The 11,556-nt window shown below is 42.1% G+C and overlaps 1 protein-coding gene across 1 annotated transcript; it reads right to left on the reverse strand.

Annotated features, from left to right (window-relative positions):
• Positions 1–5,984: 5,984 nt before the first annotated feature.
• zbtb45 (zinc finger and BTB domain containing 45) lies at positions 5,985–9,442 on the reverse strand. Its single transcript, XM_038978897.1, has 5 exons — positions 8,372–9,442; positions 7,320–7,454; positions 6,923–7,069; positions 6,549–6,813; positions 5,985–6,385 (listed from the first exon to the last, which is right to left on the reverse strand). The coding sequence occupies exons 1-5, from the start codon at positions 9,440–9,442 to the stop codon at positions 5,985–5,987; spliced, it is 2,019 nt and encodes a 672-aa protein (XP_038834825.1).
• Positions 9,443–11,556: the final 2,114 nt, after the last annotated feature.

Below are 11,556 nucleotides of genomic sequence, written 5' to 3' on the forward strand. Positions count from 1 at the left end.
TGCAAGCCACCAATTTGCTCTATGGGAGAGTTTTTATACTCCTTTAAATGCTGCTCTAACCCTAGGGGGAGGTGTCCCGCCTTGAGACTGCTGCTGATACTGAGACGTTTAACTGATATTCAGAGTGAGCTGGTTCTCTACTGGAAAATAAGTGCAGGCAGTGGAGGCCTGTGGGATAGGAACCGGTGGGGCAAATCTTTTTAACCTTTCAAAGCGACCTCAAGCGAAGATTTTTATAACGAGATTGGAAAATGGACAAACCGTCACGATAGAGGTGATGTACGATGTCTTCGGTTTCGGTTGTAACAGAAATGTAGGTTTGAAGTTTTTGCAACATTTGCACCCAGCCCTTTTCTTTAGCCCAACAAGCCGTTGCTGAGCACATGAACTGCATCAAAAGGTGGATGTTTGGCCATACTGGCCTGTCCTTCACAAGGCTGTTAACATGGATTCTGATCCAATCTCTAGACCTGTGAGGACTGTACTACGTATACTATATCACTGTGTAAAACTGAAGTGTGCTGTTTCAAAGCCCTCCGAACCATTTATAACATTGTATTGATTGTTTTTGGAGATGAACACGTTGTCTTAAAATATTTTTTTGCTTCGATACGGATTTTGTCCATTTGTAAAAAATTAAAAAAAAATGTATGATGAAAAAAATATGTATGATTTAATTTAATTTAATAATTTTGTATTATTTTTATTTTTTAATTATATTGTATATTTGCTATGTTTGTTATGATTATTTAAGTACATTTTTTAATGCTGATATTTGCAAAGGCACTTCAGGTCAAGGAATTTGTTTTTAAAGAAATGTTATTTAAAGTAAGAGGGATTGTACAACATTTTATTATTGTTACTGCCTCTGCTACTGTTTTTTAATGAATAAATATAATTGAAAGTACAACTTTTTTGTGTGTGACTGTGGTTTGTGAGCCCATGCCTAGCCGTTCTTTGGGTTCTGTGAGGAAAGTTAATCAGTAACATCTGTTGTCTTCCCCTGGCTACCCCATGGTGGGCTATTCTATGCCGATGCTGTTGGTCATTGCCAGGAGTTGAAAGTGTTTCCGTGGAGACCAACGGGGGCTATTCATAAAAAACAATGTCCCCACGCTAGATGTACTACTCCGATTTCTACTCCGGTGGAAAAATGTGATAAATGCAAACTACTGCATTAAAACATCCTTATATGAAAACTATTGATGAAAGTTCTGTCCAGAAAACTGACAAACACCCAGTCAATGTAACTTATCCAAATGTTTTTCTTGTTGAATATGCTTTATAATACATCTACAATAATATTTGATGATATCTGTAGTCAAATTCTTCAAAAATAAGATTTTAGAATTTCCCCATGGAATTACCCATTTACGATTCTTTAACATTTTTCTATTTTCTACACATTCGATTCCTTAGTTGCCTAGCGAATAAAATCATATTTGTTTTTAGCCCAAAAAAGTTGGGACACAATAAAGTAACTGTAAATTGTCACCCCTAAGGTTGGCCTCTAAAGGCGGGTATACTACTATAGCCTGCCTCGTGGCATCATGGGAACAGACTTCAGCAGTAGACAATGATGGAATTGACAATGGGGCCACACAAAAGGCCACCCTTGGGAGAGCCTGTGTCCCTCGGCATGCTGGGAAAAAAAGAGAATAACAGGAACAGATGTTGTTGAGTAACAGATGCCCTCTGGCCAGAGTTCCGGCACTACCAGCCAGACGTTCAAAGGCTCGATCTGGAAAGAAACAGATTATCTATAGCGTTTAAGAAAAGCAAGCTTTTTATATTGTCTTTCATATAAATTGGTTAGGATCGAGGGGATATAGACTTAACAGAAAACTGTGAAATTGGTCAACAGCAAAATGTATTACTTGTTTTTAGAATGGGATAAAACCAAACCTAAAACAAAGAAGAGATTCAAAATTATTTTCATAAGAATAAATATGCTTGTTTTACCCCCTATACCTTTTGGTAAAATAATCAACTATAGGACAACAAGTTGGCTTGTAGCCATAAGACTTTATTTGGAGAAAGAAATGTTTGAAATGTTTAAAATGATGTTTTAAAATTCAATAAAGTCATTGAAGTACGTACATGTAATTTTTCATAAAAAGTAATATCATGCCTTTTAGCTTTTCCATACATAAAACGTGGTATACATAGCATGATTGGTGCTTTATAAAATTACTTATTTTCTTATGACATATTTGACTTGCAGTTGTACTCAAATTTGCAAAAAAAAAAAAAAAAATAACATTTATCATCCCCCTCACTCAAAGAAAGCTAAATAAAAAAGGCAAAACACAGTACATCACTACAATGAGATGCATTCTTCTGACATGGCTTTAAGCACACATAATACAGTACTGTACACAGGTCCACCTCAGACAAAATGTACAAGAAACATTTGAGTTGCTGAGGATACAAAAATCTCTGGAACAGCCTAATCACTTTTTGTTCACAAGGGTTGGCCTGAACTATATGCAGAACAGATTTAACTGATCTATAAATCATGTCAGCTTCCTATTAACAGGGCTTTAACAGATTCCCATTATAGAGATTAGTGAATCAGCAGAACAGTGCTTAGCTCAATGAGATCATCCTGATCAAGCAGAATGTTTCTTCATTGTGAAGGGACATTTTATGTTAGAGTTTATAGTGAGGACCAGAAGGGATCTTAAAAGGGTTTTGCTGGTCTCACTGGCTCAGTTGGCTTTTATGTCTAGTAGGGTCTATATACTGCATATCTAAAATCACCTTTAAGGTGGGAAGTTGGAAACAAAAAACAAAACATTCTATGTTCTCCATGATATACATTAGTAATCTTAGGGCAAATATATTTTTCTAAAGGCAAATATCTAGGGTAGGACAACATATAAAGCAGAATTAAATTACACAATGTGCAAAAATGTACTGTGCATAGTAATCATTGTCAAATTGTAATAAATATTACCATGGTAATCAAATACACTCTGGGTGATTGTATTTCCTCATGATTTATTTAGTTACAATAAAAACATTTAAAAGTATTAAATGAAGCCGTTGGAGAAAAAAGTTATAGTTCTCAGCAACAAACCTTCCCATTCATTGGCAAGCGCCCCCAAAAGCACATATACAGTTGAAGTCGGAAGTTTACATACACTTAGGTTGGAGTCATTAAAACTCCTTTTTCAACCACTCCACAAATTTTTGTTAACAGACTATAGTTTTGGCAAGTCGGTTAGGACATCTACTTTGTGCATGACACAAATAATTTTTCCAACAGTTGTTTAAAGACAGATTATTTCACTGTATCACAATTCCAGTGGGTCAGAAGTTTACATAAACTAAGTTGACTGTGCTTTTAAACAGCGTGGAAAATTCCAGAAAATGATGTCATAGCTTTAGAAGCTTCTGATAGTCTAATTGAAATAATTTGAGTCAATTGGAGGTGTACCTGTGGAAGTATTTCAAGGCCTACCTTCAAACTCAGTGCCTCTTTGCTTGACATCATGGGAAAATCAAAAGAAATCAGCCAAGAACTTAGAAAAATTGTAGTACTCCACAAGTCTGGTTCATCCTTGGGAGCAATTTCCAAATGCCTGAAGGTACCACGTTCATCTGTACAAACAATAGTACGCAAGTATAAACACCATGAGACCATGCAGCCGTCATACCGCTCAGGAAGGAGACGCATTCTGTCTCCTGGAGATTAGCGGAATTTGGTGCGAAAAGTGCAAATCAATCCCAGAACAACAGCAAAGGACCTTGTGAAGATGCTGGAGGAAACAGGTACAAAAGTATCTATATCCACAGTAAAACGAGTCCTAAATCGACATAACCTGAAAGGCCGCTCAGCAAGGTAGAAGCAACTGCTCCAAAACCGCCACAAAAAAGACAAAACTACGGTTTGCAACTGCACATGGGGACAAAGATCGTACTTTTTGGAGAAGTGTCCTCTGGTCTGATGAAACAAAATTAGAACTGTTTGGCCATAATGACCATCGTTATGTTTGGAGGAAAAAGGGGGTGGCTTGCAAGCCGAAGAACACTATCCCAACCGTGAAGCACGGGGGTGGCAGCATCATGTTGTGGGGGTGCTTTGCTGCAGGAGGGACTGGTGCACTTCACAAAATAGATGGCATCATGAGAGAGGAAAATTATGTGGATATATTGAAGCAACATCTCAAGACATCAGTCAGGAAGTTAAAGCTTGGTCACAAATGGGTCTTCCAAATGGACAATGACCCCAAGCATACTTCCAAAGTTGGGGCAAAATGGCTTTAAGAACAACAAAGTCAAGGTATTGGCGTGGCCATCACAAAGCCCTGACCTCAATCCTATAGAACATTTCTGGGCAGAACTGAAAAAGCGTGTGCAAGCAAGGAGGCCTACAAACCTGACTCGGTTACACCAGCTCTGTCAAGAGGAAAGGGCCAAATTTCACCCAACTTATTGTGGGAAGCTTGTGGAAGGCTACCTAAGACGTTTGACCCAAGTTAAATAATTTAAAGGCAATGATACCAAATACTAATTGAGTGTATGTAAACTTCTGACCCACTGGGAATGTGATGAAAGAAATAAAAGCTGAAATAAATAATTCTCTCTACTATTATTCTGACATTTCACATTCTTAAAATAAAGTGGTGATCCTAACTGACCTAAGACAGAATTTCTACAAGGATTAAATGTCAGGAATTGTGAAACACTGAGTTTAAATGTATTTGGCTAAGGTGTATGTAAACTTACGACTTCAATTGTAATAACCCCACATACACATGGATTAAAAAGCCTGAAAGAAGTACCAATTTTGCAAGTTCTCCCACTTAAAAAGATGAGAGAGGCCTGTGTGAAAACCTTGTGAAGACTTACAGAAAACGTTTGACCTCTGTCATTGCCAACAAAGGGTATATAACAAAGTATTGAGATAAACTTTTGTTATTGACCAAATACTTATTTTCCACCATAATTTGCAAATAAATTCATAAAAAATCCTACAATGTGATTTTCTGAGATTTTTCTCTCATTTTGTCTGTCATAGTTGAAGTGTACCTATGATGCAAATTACAGGCCTCTCTCATCTTTTTAAGTGGGAGAACTTGCACAATTGGTGACTGACTAAATACTTTTTTGCCCCACTGTAGTTGAAAGATCCTTTTTCACTTTTTTAAATGAATTGCCTTATTGTTTTCGTCATCAATAAATCACAAATGAGCGACAAATAAACTCATATCGACAATGAAAAAGGAATATTATGTAAAACATTTTTTTGTACGGTTCTAAAAGGAAGGGATTTCAGGTAGCTTTAGTTCCCACTGTTTTGCTGTTTGATGTAGCTATTAAACATGTGTAGCATAATGCCTGTCTTTGGACCGCCGAGGTATTCTTTGAGGTGTGTAAAACATGCTAAAACGTTTGTCACATTTCAAAATAAAAGTTGTGTCCTTAATTAATTTCCTGTCTCTTCCTGTTTCGAGGTATATGATCCTGGGTCGTCCAGTGCCTCCTGCATGTAATAGTGTTCCTATGCCGTCTTGATGTATGATGGTAACTCTCATAGATTAATACGCTCTTTTCTTCATCGGTTCATCACCCTGCACTCTTTTTCTAGCCGTAGCTTGTTCTCCTATTTTGCTTTCTCTCCCTCCCCCTTTTATGTCTCTCTCTTTCTTAGCCCTCCTACATTTCCTCCCTTCAATCTCCTGCAATTAGTCTCCAACAGCTTTCTGCCTCTCTCTCCCTTTTCCTCTCCTTTTCTTTCCCAATCCCAAACCAGTTATCTCCCCTTTTTTCCATTATTGGCAACTCCCTCTTGCATATCTGCAAGGGCTTCATAGGTGTAAGAAATATGGCACAAACCCCATCCAGCCTCCAATAGGTCTAGATGGAGCATCCACCATGTTGCTCATCCCTAGCAATCCTCTCAGATCAGAAAAGGGCTCCAGGATAGGGGTGACGGATCAGTTTGGGATTGGGCCCTCCTCCCCCTCTCTCTCCTTCTAGGAGGGCGGCCCGTGGCTGGGCATGTTGGCCATGGTGCCGCCCATCCCAGCTGAGCCGCACATGCCCGAGGGCCCTGGCAGGGCTGGAGGGCTGTGTTTAGGGGTCTGCTGGAGGCCCTGTCCTTGCCCTTGGGTGGCCCCATGGTGGGTGTGTTGCAGAGCATGGCGCTCCAGCAGGGTGCGGTGGGTGAATGCCCGGTGGCACACGGTACACTGGAAGGTGCGCTCGGCCCGGTGCGTGCGCATGTGCACGTTGAGTGAGCTCTTCTGTGTGAAGCGCTTGCCGCACACAGAGCACTGGAAGGCGCGCACGCCCGTGTGCACCACCATGTGCTTGAGGAGGTAGTCGCGCAGGGAGAAGGAGCGCCAGCAGATGCTGCACTGATGAGGCTTTTGACCTGAGGCACACACAACAGAAAATAGGATTTGTTAGTATGACATAGGTATCAGAGTAGGACTATGTGTTATGTGGCGTTTTAACATGTGTATACAACAATCATGAACAGTAAATGTTTTAAAGGAAGTGATAGTAACTAGTATATATAGAAAGTGGTGGCCTACCGGAGTGTATGAACATGTGCTTGCTGTAGTTCTTCCTGGAACGTAACGATTTCCCACAGTGAGTGCAGTCGAAGGACGTCTCAGATCCCTGGGAGGAAGGTGAGGGGCCTGGCGTGCCACAGGTTGACAGAACAGGGGTCATTGGTGTTGGGGGCGGAGCCTGTTGGCTGTGCTCTGTTCCTGCCATGCTGTCAATAACCATCGGTCCACCCACAAAGAATGAGGCTGATGGCTGTGATTGGCTGACTGGGTACTGAAAAAGTAGCTGAAAGGGAAACAGGTATTGAAATAATGGCCACCAACGACTTTCATGATTCAAGTTGACAAATTGTTGCAATGACTATTTTAAAACTATGTTTACATTTGTAACTGACCTGGTTGTTGATGGACTGTGAGGAGGTAGGGGGAGACAGTAGCTTGTTTCCTCTTCCTCTGGGGTTGAAGGACATGGCCTGAGCTGGCTCGTTCTGGGGCCAGAAAGCCTCGGGGGAGAAAACGCCAGCCTCATCATAGAATACACCCTCCTGTAAGACAGAGAGACAAAATTCACTTATGAATATTACCTAACTTAATTGACCCTAATACATAACCATGAAAAGTCTCTAAAAAAGTGTGATAATGATGAAAGAATGAGTATAGACACTTTTATCCAAAGCAATTTACAGATTCAGAACATCCAGCCCATATGGGTTTTGAACCCACAACCCTGGTGTTTTTTGCCAGCACCATGCTCCAACAACAAGTTACTGTCTAGGACAAGACAAGACTCACCTGGCCGAAGGTTGCCATGGATTCCTGTGTGCCCTCCTGCCCTTCAACTCGTCTTCCCTCCTCCAAGCCGAAGACACCTCCCTCCGGCTCCTGTACTCCTTCATCCTTCACCACCACTTCCTCTCCTACAAGAACCTAAGAGAAGTTAAAGAAAAATATATAGTCAATTAGAGTATCGAGTCTAAAATTGGTGCTTCAAACTGTGGTGTATGGTCTGGAATGTGAAGACAGTAAAAAGAGAATTATAAACCGGGTTGTTCGAGCCCTGAATGCTGATTGGCTGAAAGCCGTGGTATATCAGACCATATACCATGGGTATGGCAAAAAAATACTTGTTTACTGTTCTAATTATGTTGGAAACCAGTTCATAATAGCAATAAGGCACCTTGGGGGTTTGTAGTATATGGCCAATATACCACGGCTAAGGGATGTATCCAGGCACTATGCGTTACATCGTGTATAAGAACAGCCCTTAGCTGTGGACTATTGGCAATAGACCACACCCCCTTATTGCTTAGATATCAATTTCTCAATGTACAAATGAAGAAAAAAAGGTACTATTTAGAACCTAAAAGGGTTTGAAGAACCCTTTTTGAATCCAGGTGGAACCCTTTTGGTTTACATGTTCCACATTGAACCCAAAAGGGTTCTACCTGGAACCAAAAAGGGCTCTCCTATGTGGACAGTCGAAGAACCCTTTTGGAACCGTTTTTTCTGAGTATACAGAATTGGCTTAGGTATAATGTAACAACAACTGAAAAGAGGTGCTAGCTGGCACTATATCCAAGACTTAACATGTTTAATGACCCATAGAAGGGGTGTTCACTGTTTAATCAGTCCATGGAACATTATCTAGGAGGATAGCCTAATATAAGACTTCTGGACAGCAACTTCCTTTCAATTATGTTTATTGCTGACACGTTCAGATCTATAGCTTAATTCCAGCAATGACACAATGAGGGTAATTGCCGTCTTGAAGTCCTGCTTTATTCACTTTAGGATGTCTGGCTGCATATATGCCTGCCTTACAACTGTAACCATGGGGATCTTACCTGAAGCCTGAGTGGCTGCCTCTGCTTGCGGCTGTGTCCTCCTGCTCCTCTGTCCCTTTCCAAGTCTCTCCCTCTGTGATGTCCATCCATCTCCTCCGCCTCGCAGTATCTGTCCATCCCCACAAGCTCTTCCGAGAGGTCAGCCGCATTGCTGCGGATACTGTCCCGGCCAATGCTGTCCACGCTGCTGACACCAGAGCTGCAGCCGACCGAGAGATTCCCTGAGCTTCCGGCATTGGCGCCGTTAGCGGTTGCCGCTAGCAGGTCTCTCAGCTTGTACCTCATATCCTGAGTGCAACTTGAGTTCTTCATGAGGACTCCGCCGGCCCCTGAGCTCAGCCCGTCAGCCCCACAAAGGGCCCCGGGGCTGCCCATGTCAGCTAGAGCCATCAGCCCCACTGGGTTAGCCTGCTCCAGGGCGCCTCCTGGGCCACTCTCGCTAACATTAACGCTCAAGTTAGATCCGCCCAGGCCTGTGACCATGTTGCTCGCTCCGCAGTCCCCTAAGGCGAAGTTCGAGAAGCTCTGGTAACCCCCACCACCGCTGACTCCGCCACCACCACCAATACAAACACCACCGCTGTCCCTACCTTTACCCCCTCCCCGCTCCTCCTGCTTGGGCAGGACCCCAACTGTCATCCCCCCTCCACCTCCACCTCCACTTGCTGCGGCTGCTGCCGCAGCAGCAACCTTCCTCTGGGAGATGATCTGGGTGCACTCGTCGATGACCGTCTTAATCTGCAGGATGCTGGCGGCGGTGAGGATGCAGAGGGCCTGTGACTGCACCACCACTAGCGAGCCGCTGTACATAAAATCCACCAGCTGCTTCACCGTCTCAGCGGGGACCAGCGGCGGCACCGAAATCTCAGAGTGGCCCAGCAGCAGCTTGTCCTGGAAGAAGGGGCTGCCAGCGGCCAGCACGCAGGCGTGGGCACGCAGCGAGGCGTCATGTATGCGCACCGTCACGTCGCAGAAGAGGCCTTCACGCCGCTGCGTCCGTAAAGCCTCCAGAACAGACTGGCTGGAGTTGTGCAGGTGGATGTAGTGCACCGTCTCCGTGCCCGCAGCCATGGCCTGAGGATGAAGGACGGGGTGGGTGGGGAGGTGGTGCCGGGAGGGTGTCTGTCGGCTCTGAATCAGCTTGAAGGGGAGGGAAGGCAGGGAGGGAAGTGGGTACGGAGCATGGGCCACTGCGGGGCCGGGTGCCTCCCCTTAAACAATCATCGGGCTGCTTAGAGGTAATGAAGTTGTATCCACTGTGTCTGCAGGTATAATAGGATGTGTGAGGTTAACTGAGTTATGCACCTGCTTTGATCAGTGGGTTTCCTTGGCAGTCTTGCAGGGCTCCCCTAACCATGCAGTCTGTCACCTCAAGCTCTCAGTGCAACCCTGCTGGAAGAAAATATAAAATTGTGTTCAACAGAGTATTGTATGTGCTGTAACATAATATAACTGACCTAGCTAAATCCTTACAATATTTTGTTTTTATCTCACAGGTACAAACTTACATTTAATAGGAAATAATTAGCAGGTGGCTGTGGCCTGTACTAAATGACCACAGGTAACATGCCTGATTGACCATGACAAGTGATTTATAAGAGCGGGAATAAGTGGGCGCGTGGGGCAGACAACAGCCCATGCTAATCATTTTTGGGAAGAATTATCTGCATAACTAACTAAAGCCCTTTTTGTGTAGTTGAGTGACAGTGGAAAGAGCGGTATGTGTGAATTGCAATAATGTCGATGATATAAATGTAATGCATCATGATATTATATTTCGTAAGACATAGCTATGTCAATAAGACTATTTCAGACAAAAATATCTATGCAACCAGACAGGCAAATAACTGTCAAATTGTCACAGTAAATGCTACCATATGCTAGCTAGCTATCAAGCTAATGTTATGTATGTTGACGTTCTTCTTTACGAATTCAGTCTCGTGAACACACAAACACCGTCGGTGTGCATTTGCATGAGCAACTACGAGCATGTGGTTGGTAGACATTTATTGACATTACAATAAATTATAATAACCAAAGCTGACACCTACCAGGGTCCAATTAGCATGGCTAACTTGACTAGCTGGCCACTTGTTGAAAATGGCAAGCTAGCTACAAACTAACGTTACCGTTAGCTAGCTAGCTTCCTGGCTAGCAGTCTTCTTGCATTGGTCTTCGACCTATTTGATATTCGTCTATCGACAACTATTATACCTTATTTACATATCTGCAGTGTGTAGCGATAATAATAAGCGTATATTAATATGCATGCCTTTCTGTAAACAAATATCTAACAGCTAGAATTAGCGCGTATTCCTCCAATATTTCTGCTGCAAGCACAGTGCCAGTGACTGCACAGATTTTGTGCAGAATCAAACACAGATCTGTATGCATATGGATGGTTAGCTACATGTAGTGCATAATTGAAAGGCATTAGCTCAGCGATTCTCAACTGGTTGGTCGTGACGGAGGTTTTGAATGGTTCGCGAGTGTCTGAGTAAAAAATAAATATTATAAATAAATATTATTATTTGATTATTTGTGAATAAAAAATGCTCCAGTCTGAACTTAAACTACTAAAACCAGGTAGAACGTGTGTAGAAATGATAATGAACCTATATGTTTTAATAATTTAACATCAACTATTTTTCAATCACAGTATTTTCAATGTAGTTATTAGCAGCGCTATGTAGTTGATTTAGAGGTCTCAAATCAGTGAGCTTAACATTCTTCATCAAGAATATGGGCAACATGGAATGATTGACAATGCGAAAATGTGGACTGTTGTTCCCAGGTGATAATTGGTACATTTACTATCAATATAGCATTACATTTTGGCGATGCTAATATTGGATGGCAACTGAGACAACCTTGTTCAATTTGTGTCCCGAGGCAAAACCATTCGAGAACCACTGCTTTACCCTAAACTAAGTTTAATATGGAATTTTAAATATAATGTCTACCTTTAATGAATTCTGCTTTTTCTTTGGTGATAGACAACAAGGAAGAACCCTTGAGTTGAAGAATTCTGTCTATTTAGGTTTAAAATAGCCCATCCACCATTGGAGTTGTCTTTTGCCATGTCTTGAAGCTTATTGTAGAATCAGCTCCACCTGTACAGTGAAATTCTAAGAAAGAGACATCTCCACAGTATTTACTGCACAACAAAATATAATTTAATGAAT

This window comes from Salvelinus namaycush, chromosome 39 (assembly GCF_016432855.1).
Source record: "Salvelinus namaycush isolate Seneca chromosome 39, SaNama_1.0, whole genome shotgun sequence".
NCBI lineage: Eukaryota > Metazoa > Chordata > Actinopteri > Salmoniformes > Salmonidae > Salvelinus > Salvelinus namaycush.

Coding starts and splice junctions, on each gene's coding strand:
- zbtb45 (XM_038978897.1), bottom strand. CDS start 9,442: ATGGCTGCGGGCACGGAGACGGTGCACTACATCCACCTGCACAACTCC. Junction 6,814..6,922: donor CACAGTCCATCAACAACCAG/GTCAGTTACAAA, acceptor TTTCCCTTTCAG/CTACTTTTTCAGTACCCAGT. Junction 6,386..6,548: donor GCACATGTTCATACACTCCG/GTAGGCCACCAC, acceptor TGTGTGCCTCAG/GTCAAAAGCCTCATCAGTGC.